This window comes from Charadrius vociferus, unplaced genomic scaffold (genome assembly GCF_000708025.1).
Source record: "Charadrius vociferus isolate BGI_N301 unplaced genomic scaffold, ASM70802v2 scaffold1044, whole genome shotgun sequence".
Classification (NCBI taxonomy): Eukaryota; Metazoa; Chordata; class Aves; order Charadriiformes; family Charadriidae; genus Charadrius; species Charadrius vociferus.
Window position 1 is genome coordinate 654,805 of NW_009648254.1, and position 14,792 is coordinate 669,596.

General features: G+C 41.7%; 1 protein-coding gene across 1 annotated transcript in view; it reads right to left on the reverse strand.

The window, feature by feature from the left end:
* UNC5D (unc-5 homolog D (C. elegans)) overlaps nucleotides 1-11,017 on the reverse strand; it is an 81,959-nt gene extending 70,942 nt beyond the window's left edge. The window contains exons 1-2 of the mRNA XM_009884366.1: nucleotides 10,717-11,017; nucleotides 3,831-3,974 (exon numbers count right to left, since the gene is read on the reverse strand). Of these exons, the coding sequence (XP_009882668.1) occupies nucleotides 3,831-3,974; nucleotides 10,717-11,017 (445 nt within the window). The remainder of the gene's footprint in view (nucleotides 1-3,830; nucleotides 3,975-10,716) is intronic.
* Nucleotides 11,018-14,792: the final 3,775 nt, after the last annotated feature.

Below are 14,792 nucleotides of genomic sequence, written 5' to 3' on the forward strand. Positions count from 1 at the left end.
ACGTTCCAAACTGGCTGATTACAACATTGCTTCGTTTCAGATCCCAGGGCCAAACTAGTAATTCAGGATAAGAAACGGGGCACATTGTCGCAGTCACACTGATGTGGCCGCAGCACACAGAGGAAACCCGTATCCAGAACACTGACCTAACCATGCCCACGAATAGGTAACGTTTTGCTTGCTGTGAAAGGAAAACAAAACAGAAGGAACGTTACTTGCTACATGAGCTTTGAGAGTTAGGATGTTTCCATTAGACATATGCATTTTCTTCAAACAGTGTCTCAAATTCCACAGTGTGGATTTACTGATTTAATTTTCTCCATTGATTACACTTCATGAAATACACCCTCTTAAATAGCAGAGACTCTGAATCAGTTACACTTTAATATATTTTATAAAATACATTAAGACTTATTTTAGCAAGCCAGTCATGAGAGAAAGATGCAGGCAGTGCATGTATTCTCCTTTTTATGATTTTTTTTTTGTTAATGTTGATTTTACTTTTTTTCACACAGATAACCAATATCTTTTCCAGTACCCTATTTAAAAAGTCATTCATTAACAGTTAGGCTGCAGTTGTGCCTACAAATGCCTTTATTAGAATGAAAAATGGAGTAAGATCCATCTTCTCATTTTCTCTGCGTTCCACACTATCATAAAGAAATACTTACCTGCTTTTTCTGAGAAATATAAAGTGATGTAATGCCTTGAACTCGATTCACAATTCAGAATCTCTAGGCTTTAAGTGCAAAAAAAAAGAAAAAGAAAAAAGGAAAGAAAGGAAAAAAAAAACCAGTCGACACCACCACATTACACATCACAATGACAGGCTCTGTGAAAAAGTTGTGGGTTCTGTACGCTATCACAAACCAGACCTACACATTCTTATCTCTAGTCCTCTACAGGGTATTCCCTAAGTCAGAAATCCATGCCCCAAATTAAGTAGCTAGGGTGCTCCCCACGGCCAGGGTGACACAGGTCCATGCAGCGGCGAGCCCTGGAAACTCACGGGAGTGGTTTACAGACACCTGTTGGCAGCTATTCCCTTCTCCAGTCTGGACTACTAACAAGTCCCATCATCTCTGAACTCAAGAACTGCTGTGCTTTTCATAAAAGCACAGCTTCGAGTAAAAGTAGGACAGCAAACGACCAGTACAGGAACACAGTTCTCAGGCGAAACGTTCAGCTGCACTCAGTACGTTGCACAGAGCAGAAATGAAGAGCGCTCTCTGGAGCGTCTGCGAGGTTAATGTGATATCTGCAGTTATGGAGGGCAGCTGGGGATGTGGTTTGCAGAACTGGTATCACAGTGATGGGTTTAAAAGTCCCAACACACAGCTCCACCTGCTTCTGCTCATTCTGATTTTTACTCATATTGCCATATTATGGGGTTGGGAAATCACAGTGCGGAGAAAAGTCAATAAAAATTCAATTCAGAATAATAGTCCTTTGCAGCTTAGCAATACAGGGGAATTATTAGCTCATTCAATGTTATGACAGTTAATGCCGTAAAATAAAAAATTGAATCTACACATATTTACACATTCAAACTAAATCAGCCAGCAAAAAAAAAAAAAAAAAATAAATCTGTTATTTATGAAATCAAGGTCTTGCTACATTGTCCTACTATTTATCTCAAATGTTTATTACCCTGTTAAAAGATTGATCAAGAATTACTAGAACACTACCTGATAAAGTTACATTCAGAGTTTCTTGCTTGACCCTTCCCAACCCTTTCCTCCTGCTCCTCACCTCCTTCCAAGAAGCATTTCTCCCAACTCTTTGCAGCTTGTTGCCGTCATGTCATGGGACAAGGTCTTTAAAGACCTGAACCAGCAATTTAAAGGAAAAGGGTTCACAACAGACTGGGGGAAAGTAAGTTCCCGCATTCTCTGCTAGCGGCACTGCTGCAAAAGGATGGTTTCAGGCTCTGATTCTGTTAGAACAATGTGGCAGATCTAATTGCAAGGTACAAACTGGATGAGGCTTTGAGTCTCTCTGCAATCTCATAGTAACAATTGTATTTGGGCTCTGTCTTTTTTATGTCCCTCTTGCTATGATGCAATTTATTGCATTTTCATTTTTTTTGCGTCGTTCAAAAACTGACCTGTTGATTGCGAGTTATAACACTACAGCGCACTATTTCAGACATGAAGAACAGAGATAAACTGAACACGTCCTGTCTGGGGACAACGGTTCCCCTCTGCTCCTCACTGTATTAATAATTCTGGAATGAGTCTTCCATGCTGAAAGAGATTAAACCCAGTAACACCCCTTCCCCCATAACTCTTAATTGATCTACAGTGTTGTCATTTAAAACTTAGTATTTGTCAGCCTACAAGACCAGAGTGATTCCCCTTGTTTGAAGTATGAAGTAATGATGCCCCCTAAGCAAACAGTGACAGCAACTACCATAACCATGGTCACCTTCAGAATTACCACTGGTAATGACTCTGTTCCCATTTGGTATGGCTTAGAGAAAGCGATAATTTTAACTGAATGATTCACGCCTCTCCACAGTGGAATTCCTGTCTAATCCCATTATGGCAAGCAGCAGGCATATAGAATCATTTATAAATATCTTAACAGCACAGTGTAACTATGTAGGGTCCAATTTCTTAATACTGGATGTCACACCATGTGTCATGCAACTGGGTCCAAAGTCAAAGCATAAGGTCTTGCAGAAAGCATGCAAAAAAGCAGATATTAGCACCTGGGAACACACCAGCCTCCAATCCGTTCCCATCGCCCTCTAGTAACCTTTGGTCACAGCGGATGGCAGTGAGACAGAATAATCCTCCCAGCCAGGAGCTGATGAAGAGCACTGCTATTAGTCGTCATCCCACACAAGAAGGGCTGATCCTCTGTGCGATGTCCTCCAACGTGGGAAGCTTCATCACAACCCACCCAATATATGGGCTGACCCTAAGAAGCTGTTGTCCGATTTTCCAGTCCAAGGATGAAGTGCAAAAATAATACTTTCACCTTGTTACAAGAAGGAAATTTTTCCTGAGCCACTTTAACTTCTCTGAGTGACCATCTGATCTAGATTTCACATCAACTACATAGTTTAAAAAGTGGAATAATACCTACCTCGCTTATGAATGATTTTATCTTCAATACTGTCTGTTGTAAGTGTCTATATGAACAGCTTTTTTTTTTTTTCTAAAAATATATGCTTAGTCCCATAGAGAAATGACAGAATTTCTGTAGCAGTTTTAGTTCTGTTTAGGATGTTTGTATCTCATTTCCTCAGAGAAAGGAGGGAAGATATTTTTTCCTCTACTGATTGGAATTATTCAACTTTTCCTACCTTCATCTCATTTTCCCCCCAGCTTATCATACCTGACGATCAATGACATGCTTCAATATTGAAAACCAGATTTAAAATACCATGCTACAAAAGTTTCTAATGTATTCTTGCATATTTTTTTTTATACAAAGCGTAGAAGACAGACATTCTTAATGTTTTTTTCTTCTTTTTTAGACCCCCGCGACCAACACGGAGCAAAAGGGCACTTTATGGGGTATTTTCAATTTGCATTAACCTTTTTCATTACTTTGTATTGTTGTGACACTGTGGATATGCAATCCAGAATCTCTGAAACAGACTTGCTGAGTGTAAATGCAAATCAATCAACCCACATTAAAATAAAACAGAGCTCTGAAAAAACCCATGACATACTTTCTGTGATATTCCTACAGTATCTCAGAGGGAGAGCCTGCAAAACAGCAGTACTTTACCAGCATCCATTTATATTTAACCCTAAAAGAACGGTATGTTTCCATACGTTACAAAACTTAGAGGAGCAGAACATCACTCTACTCACAAGCTATGCGGACAGATGCCTTCCTACTCTTCGAGGTCCCTAGATGGCTCCAGGCAACACACTGGCACCAGTAATCTTCTGGCCCATGAAAATCTTCCACTTGCTGCCTCGTCACATTGATGAACACCTCTCGAACTTTCAGTCCTAAAGGGGAAAAATACAGAAAATCAGCTGATACAGGCTGTCTTACTTGGGCATAAAGCTAAGGTTAGCCAAACCTTTTCTTTTAATTAAACAATTCCATTTTTAATCAAGGCAAAGCTTTAATTACTTTGACAATAATATATTGCCAGTAATTAAATTCCAAAAGCTGAGTAGGTCATAATGCATTGAGTTACAAGAATTACCCACCCACTGTTGCCTTTGCAAGAGTATAACACCTCCCTCAGAAACCTTGCCTCTTATGCCTTTTTCACCCAGAATGTTTACCTGGAGTTTTATAACACGATATTCAATAAAACTGTCTTCCCATCTAACATCTCAGTGCCCTTGAAAACCCTTCCAAAGCACCCTGGTAGGCCCCCAATCAAGTCAAACAGCCAGCACTATTCACGCATGACAGGAGCTAATCAAATGCCCCACTGAATTCCAGTCCGCGGTTCCATCCAGCAGCCATTTCTCCCCATGGGAGGGAAAAGCCGTGTCCCACACTGCAGCACAGAGAAAGCTGCACTCAAGCCACTACAGTCTGGAAGGAGGAGAAAAGAAAGAGGGGAATGAATTTCACAGCTGACAAATGGAGATGGTGCTCTTCACCACCCTGTCCTTGTGGGAAGCACGCGAACCAGCTACACGACTGAAGTCTTGCCTTTCTTGACCTTCTCAAACAGAAGCGTTTATAACATCAGGCAGATACCTTGCTTATTTTATACAGTTTCCCAAAGTCTAACCTTGCTAAATTCATCTGCAGTCCAATGTTGTTGTTGCCTACCGCAAAGACGTTTGTTGTCCATGGAAATGAATGCATACCTCTTTCCTGCGGTAGCAGTCAGTCAGACCTAAGGAGCTGAGAAAAGGACCGCAGGGAGTAACCAAGGCTGGCCGGGAGTAAAGACCGCGAAAGCCCTGTGCTTTTTCTTAGCCTGCGACCGTTTTCATAACCTCCTGGGCACAGGTGGAATTTAGCGGTGTTGCCCTTCAGACCAGAAGCATTTGCTTCAGACAAAGCTTGAAGGTAAACACAAGACACCAAGAAGCCTTGTAAACCTGACACCTGATTTTATACACTTGGGATGTTTCCCATATCTGCAACTATGTTTGCATGACAGCCTTGGGGAGAGGAAATATAATCCAAATGTGGGTTAAAAGGCATTAGGAATCATTTGAAAGAGCTAGTCAGAGAAACATTAATTTAAAAATAAAAAACATTCATGCCTACTACTTTCTTCTTTCTCCTCCTGTGCAGTCCCAAGATACTTATTTCCCCTTCACTGGAAATGAATGAAAACTCAATCTTAAAATATTTCATGCCTGTGAAGTTTATAAAGCAGCAAGAAATTTCTAAACCTGAACTCCATAAAAATTGGCTTCCACTTAATCTCAGGCATCATTAACAGCTGGGTACTTCTCTTCTGAAAGGCACTAGGAAGTCAACGTGCTCCTTTGGTAAACAGGAGAGACGAGGCCCACTGGGGATGCTCAGCGAAGAGGGGTGGGAAGGTCAGACAAGCTTGAAATACTATAAAGCAAGACAAAATTTTTGCCACTTTCCCAGCAACAGGCAAAGGGCGTTTTTCCTGTCTGGCTTGCCATATTTTACAGCGATACCTGAACTCATGGACGAACCTGCAATAGCTTCTGAAGTTGTCTCAATAATCATTTTAGTCTCTCAAATATTTATTCACTCTGTAATAAACAAATAGATGTTTCCTGGTTGTTTTCATTTGCATCTTGTGTTTTTAAACATGTTGAAGCAGTTTTCAACAAAACTGTTTACAAAACATCCCTTTATTTTGTGCCATGGTGACAACAAGCCATTATGAAGTAAACACAGCGCATGGAACTCAGTGGCTCTGTCGGAAACTCCTCTCCTTGCCGACATACTGACTGTAGAATGTGTGATGAAAATGCACCATCTCAATTTAAACACCCAAGTTGACTCTGCCAGCGATGGATCCTCGGATTCTCAGCCGTGCAGCCATTTTGAGAGTCGTCTTTATAGGTTACAGCTAAGAGCAGCTACAGGAAGTTCCATTAGAGAGCACCTGAGTCCTGGTGACCTAACACAGCACGTCTTAACCGGCTGAAGATTTGGCATCCCACCATGCCGCATGACACCGACAGACACACACTGTCTTGTTACTTACCTACGGCAAATCCAGCTGTGTGCAGTCCCTGAATGAACTCAATCAAAGCTCCGGAGCCCCCACGTCCAAGCTAATTTGCACCATTTCCAACAAGGCTGCAACCCATCTACTTACAGACTTCCTCAACAAGGGTGTGAAATGATTAAGCCCTTGACAAACGCTGACCTTTCTAAGAGGGCCCGTCTGCAGGCAGGGATCGCTCATCCAGCACTCGATTAGCTGATGTGCACTTCTGTGCAGCCACGGACCTCCCACCTGCCCGTCTGCCCCACTGCCCGTGAAGGTGGGCCCTGTGCAGCGCCGTGAGGGCGCAGCCTCCTGCTGCACCGAGGCTCTCTCCCTATCCTCCGCTCCCATCATCAGCTTATTCCCACCATCGCCTCGAAGCAGCATCTTCCCGGGGACGGAATGCTCCCTGTCGCCAGCCAGGAACCGCGGCCTCGCTGACAGCGCTGCCGCTCACCCACCTGGTTCTGGCTCACTCTCTTCTCAACTCTCTCAAGTTTCTGAGCTAATTTTCAGAAGCCACAAACAGAACACTGATGCGAGAGCTACATATTACACAGCTTACTGGTGCATCCATGCTGACAAGGACAGAACTTTTACCAATACCAAACAAAAAAATCATCATATGAGGATGATTTTTTTAAGAAAAAGAAGGCTTCTAGGCTCACTGGTACTGTAAAATTCTGAGCAGCCATCAGTGAATACAGGCATTGACAGCTTCAGATTTATTAAGGTAGAATATTCTCCTGCCCATCTCTTCCTTTCATTGACACATTATCTAATTAATCTATATATCAGCCTATATTTTCTGAAGCAACATTTAATGTGGTTTGAATCAGTCAAACAAACAGCACGTGTTTTTGAGAAGCTGGTGGTTCCACATTTTGAGAACGGGACAGGTAGAAATTCAGGTCCTTTTAAAAATCTCCCAATTTGCCAACAGACAAAATAAATGCATCCAAAATAGCAGAATCACAGAATTGTTGAGGTTGGAAGGGACCTCAGGAGAATGTCTCATCTTTGGGGAGAGTTATGTTTTGTTCATGGAGAAAGTACAACTATTTTCATTTGTTTTAGAAACAACTACAGAAAGCAAACCTATTGGGAACAGAGGCATATATTCTTCATTTATCATCACTATATTTCACCAACAAATACACTCACCTACCCTCTGCATCTCAAGAAATGCCAGAAAAATTGTTCATAGGAAACGACACAGAATGAAAAATCCATGCAAATAAAACCAGGCACATAATAAACAAGAGCAACATTTTACCTGTGACTTGTATAACTCTAATAAGAACTGCAAGTCCAACCCTTTAAATTATTGTGCAAATTATAACCATCATCTTTTGTTATACAGTACAGCCTTGCAGAATATAAAATTATGACTATGGTACTGATATGCTAATAAGCTTTCTGCACTGTTGGATGGTTTAGCTGTAGATAGACTAATGCTGGCAGCAGATGAATAATTGCTCTCCATGTACTAAACATAACAGAGCTGCACAGAACTTCAGCATTTGTCAGCTTTATTTGTTTAAATGAGAAAAACACTGACAGCAGTTATTGCTGTAATCCTTTTATTTATCAGAGAAGAAAACTCTAGTTACTCTTAGCAGGTCTGATCCTCTGGTGAAACCAAAAGTTGAAATATTTGTAAACTAATTCCGAGGTGCATGCTGCAATGTTCAGGCAAGAAAAATAAAGCAGAAGCAAATTAATCAAACTATAATTATTATATTTTATTACAGTAGCAACAACTAGCTCAGGCTCTCGCTTTATGAGGCAGAGTACACAGAGAGAGCAAAGTTCCTGTGCTGCCATGTTTATGAGTACACAGAAAAGGCAGACGATGGATCACTATCTTCTGCAACTGAGGGAACAAGGCAGGAGAAGATAAAATAACTTGGTCTCCAACCGACCCATTGCCTGCGGCAGCGCAGAGGTGGGAACCCGTATCCATCGCAGTCACAGCACGTGTCGGCGCGCCGGCACTGCTTTGCTGCACAAACAGCAGCGAACGCCCAAGAGGAGAGACTTCGGTGCAAACTCTTCAAGCCCACCAGGACCCCCCACATTCTCGGGCAGCCAACACGTGTCGCAGCCCGTAACGACAAAGCTTACAAAACTACAAAACCCCTTCCTCTCCTGTTGCTCCTCCTCTGCAAATTGTCGGTGACTCCTGTTCTACTCTAAGACTTTTGTTTCTCTCCTATAAAATCAAAATAATGCCATATTGGATCCCACGTTCATCACAATGACAAAACGCACCCGTTGTCCTCCACCACCTGTCCTTCCTGTCCTTTTCTGCGTACACAACCCAGCGCTGTCGGTAAGATCCACCAGAACACTGTGCCTTCAGGTGCCATTGCCGAGTACCTCTCGCACATGCCTGGCTAAGAGCTGCCTGGCAGGGATTATGGAGATGCTATGATACATTTCTTTTATTCAGCTTTGCACTTCCTCTTGTTTGGGTTTCTTGTTGCTATTTTTCACCACTTTTCTATATATCCTCTCAGAGTTTTAATCACATAACAAACAGTGGAAGGATGGAGGAGGACAGGCCCATCTGAACGCAGCGTGACTTCAGCGCGCAGACCAGAATCACACCCTTTAGCCAGAGGCACCCTTCCTGGCATAAATTCTAGTGCAGTTTTTCCACAGATGGAGCCCACGCAGTACACAGAACATTGTGCATGCTCGGTAACAGACATGTTTATGCCCCAGATTTGACTCCAGAAATGAGGGCACTGCCAGGATGCGCATTAACTCTAAAAAATCCAATAGTTTGCTGTTTACTGAAGGCTAAGGAAGAGTTCAAAAATAATTTATGGACATGGATACAGCAGGGTGAGAGAATATCCCTGCCTGTTCTTCAACATCACACTGTTTATAGCCCTTACTTGCATTTTTGTGTCCTAAGGACCATTACGGTAGTTTTTGGAACACACAGACACACTGCACTGTCTGGACCACACTTAACGTTTAGAGAACAATACTTTTAGGTTTAGCTCCATCCCTGGGCTAATTCAAACCTGCAGATCCCATTTGCTAAGCCTATGCCTCCATGTCTCAAGCCTCAATGTTACTGGTGTTATTTAAAAAAAACACCTAATGATACTTTATCTTTTTTTATTCTGTTATTAATCCAAGGCTCAGAAAACATAATTGCAGTATTCACAAGACAGATTTTCATTAACCATATGGAAGAAAAACATTTAGGGACGACATTTCTTCTATATTGATTCAGCAATGCCTTTAGAAGTAAAGGTTATGCCTATTAAATTATTTTTGAAAAGGTAACTGTAAAAATTAAAATTCATCCAGATTAGCATTTACAAAAAGCCTTTAGTATGAAATTTCTTCAGAATGTGTCACTTAAAAAGAATGCCAAACACTGCTTTAGGAGATGTAACTTCTTTTTAAATGGCATTTTTTCCTCTAAAAAGGAATTTCTTGTATTGATAGAGAGGATGTTATGCATACGCTGCTATTTCCAAGACAGGGAGTTGCCTAGCAATCTTGGAATTTAAAAAGAGGAGAAAAGCAATAACAAAACAGAATTGCGAAATTACAAGACAGTGCAGCATTAAATTGGTTTGCAATACTTATCAAGATGCTTCTAAATGAGAAAAGATATAGGGTGTGCTGGGAGCATGATCAAATCTGTTGATCATTTTCAACTTTCTCCCTTCTCATTCCCTTCTTTTAGATATAAGCTTTTACACAATGGATTTCTCCCACTTAGCTCTATTACCTACCAAATACCTATCACCATTTGGGTGAAGGCAAATTTCAACCACCGCACTGGCGGTTTGTCAGGGTTCATCCTGACAGGAATTTCACAGAAGCGTATGTTTCCCTGTTTCTAGTTCCCACTACAAATTACGCCACTGAAATACTACTGAACTACCGTCCTCCCTCCAGAACTGTTATTTTCCTTCAGAAAGCTCACTGCCCATGGCCAGGGTTAGATCAGGCCCTACGTCTCCACTTGGAAAAGTTAGTGGTGTGCACCCAGTTTGTTACCGTCCCTGTGTAAGACCCCCTGCCTCTGCAGTCATTTTAATTCCCCATGATTTCCCCGTTCCTACTGTGCCCCTTCTGCCAGGACCCGTATTCCCCTTCTCTGCCTGTCAGCTCTGCCCTTTTCTTACCCACATCCATCCACCGCTTTCCCTTTTGCATTTTGGGAACTGCTTCTCCCAACTCTGCAAAGCTGTGTCTCCATGGTACATGACAAGCACACGGGAGGTGGCTTTACCAACACACCAAGCCAACCCAAACACGTTGTCGCAGCAGCGCAGCAATAAGCTTATGCTGACGCACCGTGCCCTCCTGCCGTGGCTCACTGCCGCGCTCGGGGCAGAGCGGACATCGTCGTGTCACTCTTGGATTAGAGCCGGGTCCCGCTCCTTCAGCTCCCAGCAAGCCTGCAACTACCCGTGAAGTCAAACAACTCCCCTCTTCGTGTATCTCTGAAGGCGATCTCCTGCTCCTTGCTCGATTCTGTGTATTGTTGACAAACACTGTGCTCCACTATACCTCCCGAAGGCCACATTAGCCCTTACCTGTAGTCTCATCCATGCTTTCCTCAGACACGTGCTCATTTTGATGGACCCATTCACCATTGCACTTGAAGAAAATCTGCATAGCTGGCATAGCTTTACAGCGTAAGACAATGGGGTTGCTTTTTATAATGTAGGCATCATCTGGTTCCTCCATAAAATGAGGCAGTGTTCCAGGAGCAGATGGGATAGACTCTGGAAGGGCTTCACTGTTATCATTTCCTGAAAGGGAAGGAAAGGAAAATACACATTTTTCATGTTGTTGCACCCTTTGTATCATCTCATTTAATTGATTAAATACCATTTTGGATTTTATTAAAAACTAATTTTACTAGAGAAACACCTGTAGAACTCAATAGCTGTCAGGATTGTGCTTTGCAAGGAATTTGACACACACACACACAGACACATACACAAATATAAAATAATTTAAATGAAAGAACTGTCAAGAAAATTGACCGAAAAGAAGCATCAGAATCATCAGAAAACTGCATCATCACTATTGGCAATTTTATAGTTGGGGAACTGAGGCACAGAAAGATTAAATGAGTCACCTAAGGTCATACAGAAAGTGTGGAAGAAGTAGAAACTAAACCTTATTCTCTTGAGTGACAGCCCAGTGCCTTAACTACCAAATCTTCCTTTCTTTCACTGAATTTAATTTTCTTTAGACAGTCGCTGCAGATTTAACAGGGATCAGAGCGTTAACCACAGAGAAATATATTGATATGAACAGCATTACTGTAGCACTCCAACAGCGGAATAAGCAAACTGTGATTTCATACCCACTCAGAGGAAATTTTCAATATGCTTTTACGCTGTTCCCATTTACTGCAGCCCCTTTAAGGTGATATAAAAGTGGGAAAGTGATTTCTGTAGGGCCAGAAACTGCAAGACAGTGAGCTTTCTTGGATCCAAGGGCCTTCGCTCAGCAATGTCTAAGCCTAGGTGTCTTATTTTCCGAATTCCTGTGCTTAGACATGAGCACAGAAGCACTGGAATACAAGCTTTTCCTTTACTACAGCCCTTCTAATGGAGTCAAATCCTAGTTGCTGCTGTCAAAACCAGGAAATTCCCATTGATTTTTACCAACACTGGGATTTATTTCTGTAGTTTGTCAGTTTTGTGAGAAAATTCAGAGAACAGCAACAAAAATAAATCAGAAGGGATCAATTTATGAAGGAAGATTAGAAAGCACTGAGTACATACAGCATAGCCAGACGGTAACAGAGGAGGACAGACCCTGTATGCAGATGAAGGGAATACAGTACCAGAGAAAGAGGAATAGCTGAGGGCAATATATATGTGATTTAAACAAAACCACAGAAATTAAGTTAGGTGAAAGGTAAATTATGATGATATTAAGTAAGTCCTTCACAGGTCTAGTAGATTATGGAATAACGAGAACGTACTTTGTCTTTATTTCTATTAAAAACAGGTATCTCTCTCTCAGCACTCAGGGTATCTGTGTGTGCAAATATACACTGTGTGCTGTGAGATCGTTACGATTGTCAAATGAGCTCAATGTTTTAAACTACATTTGCAGTGTACTTTATAAAATATTATCATAATTTTTAGCATTTTACTACTGAACATTTATGCCAATTTCCATCTTGTCAATCTTCAGTAATACTGCGTCCCTGCAGGCTTTATTAAATCCATGCTTTATAGGAAATAACAAAAATGTCATTATAAGATTTTGGAGAGGCCTGGAAATCCCACGCTCCCAGCAATGCTTTGAGCGCTTCACGAGGCAGCAACGCCTGTGCTGAGGAAGAATAGCTGACAAATTTATAAGCATCATTCAGCAAGAGAACTTAGAATGACCCTCTGTTATTGTACTGAATTTGCTATTTAGGGCAAGACACAGAGGATGAAATCCCAGCCCCACTGACATTAAGGGCACAATGCTCCTCACAAGTGGCATCCAGATCTAATGATATGGTTTTACATTCTTGTTACGTGTTGCTGATGAGCACCCGAAAACAACAGACTCTACACCTCTTACGGGATTGCCATGCTTTTGTCCAGCTCACCTCACCAACAGGAAAAAAATCGAGCGAAGCCCAATGTATTTTATGCTGTCACCAGCAGAGTGGGTTTGGGCTGTGGAAGTGGCTCACTCCTAAAGAAAACATTTAACATAAAGAGGCAAGTCAAGGTGCATCTTTTCACCTAAGTGTAACTGCCACTACGTTACGCGCCCTGGAAAATCAAACTAACAAAGATCACAGTACCCAAAAGGAAGAATGATTTTCTATATCCTAGTCCCAACAGACTCACAGGTAGATATTACTATATTTTTGCATGCTCTACAAGTGTAATCGCTTGAATTCACTGTTGTACGACATTTTATAATCTAGATGAAATCAGCGTCTGGCAAGAATTTACTTCACTGAGGACAAGTTCAGAGAGCTGTTAGCAGAGGCAAGCAAAGCAACTCTTCACCCCGTGCCCGCGGGAGGTCAGGCCGGAAGGCAACTCTGCCTCTCAAAACGTTCACTAAGGATTTGCATTTCTTGCCTTTTTTTTTTTTTAATGGAGATAATACTTTTCTCCATATGGCTACCTAATCAGACAGGGACTGCAATGACACCATTTAATGTGTTGCGATATCTAGAAGTTTTGCATTATAAATATTTAGTGTGATTTATAGTACACAAGACTTACTTTACTGGTCCCTTTATCATGTTCAAACACAAGAGTCACACAGCAGTATTTCAGATACATTACAATAAATACCCTTCTGCATTTAAATGACGCGCTCTAACCCTAATTAAGATGACATTTCCTGCCATGCACACTAAAAATCTGTTTGGTGATTAGACAAGTTGCAGTGTCTACAGCTCCCTGGGACTGGCACAGGTATGATCACACTCGGAACAAGCGCTACAGTTCACTTAACCACAGCTACAGCAGAAAATTTACCAGTGGATTGAGAACACATACCCATGTCCATTTTTAACAGTTTACTGACACCAAGAGTGAAGTTACATTAACAAATGAGGTATGTTTTTCCTTCACTTTCAAAAGCCACCCTTTGCTTTACTCTTTTTTTTTTTTTCCTTCATCCATCCTGTATCTTCTACCAGCAAGGACTCCTTTCTAGCCTTGGAGTCCTTCCAGCTTTCCTCTCAAAGCTGTATGCTCTTGCCAATCCACACAAGTGAAGTTTGTCATGATAAAGAAAGGCTAGACCGGCTCTGCGAGGGCTCTCCGAGTGCTTTACAAATCACAAACCCACAGAATAAACTGGGAGACTTTGCTTTAGCAGAAATCTATTTGCTTCACACAATACCTTCTCAAACACCTATACAGCAAATAAATACATTTAAAAACAATCAACACTAATTCTGATCTCTGAAATGTTCCTGTTTAAGGACCATACTACAACAATTAGTAGAAAAAATTTAGCACTTGTACAAGCTGTCCACCAGGAGATACTCGTGCATTCATCGACAGCCATCTGAATCAGCTGTGCACTGTGATTACCTTCAATTTCTTCAGCAGTAAGCGCTCAGATGTACTTTCTCTTCTGGCATCACCTACCAGACCAACAGACTCCGTATGCGCATGCAGACCTGACAGAGCTGAAAAACTTAGATGTTCTTGTTCCAGGAGACACTACTCAGGTCCCACTGTTGGTACGCTGCAGTAAACCTAAAAGAACTCCCTCCGGTACACTGAAGTTCTTTCAGTCATACTGCAGTATCAATAAAATTAAAATTTGCTATATCCTTCTCCCTCTATTTTTGCAACTGTTAGAGGGCGACTGCTGACATACCGGTATCGCTCTGTACTGACTATCCCTTTTCCAAGTTGAGGGGCCGGTTCCTCAGTACCGCAGCAACAACTGGTCTCTTGATCTCAAATGGCATGGTCCAGCTCACTGCTCATCTTGATGCTCTATGGATCAGCGGTCACGCAACAGACCTGAACAAGCGTTGTTATGAACGAAGAAACTAAAGAAAGGAGTATTTGGCCCAAAACGTTATTTCATGTTCAAGTCCTAAGCAATGTGGCTACTGCAATCAATAGCAAAGCAGGATTAGACAAATTACTATGAAGCATTTCAACTC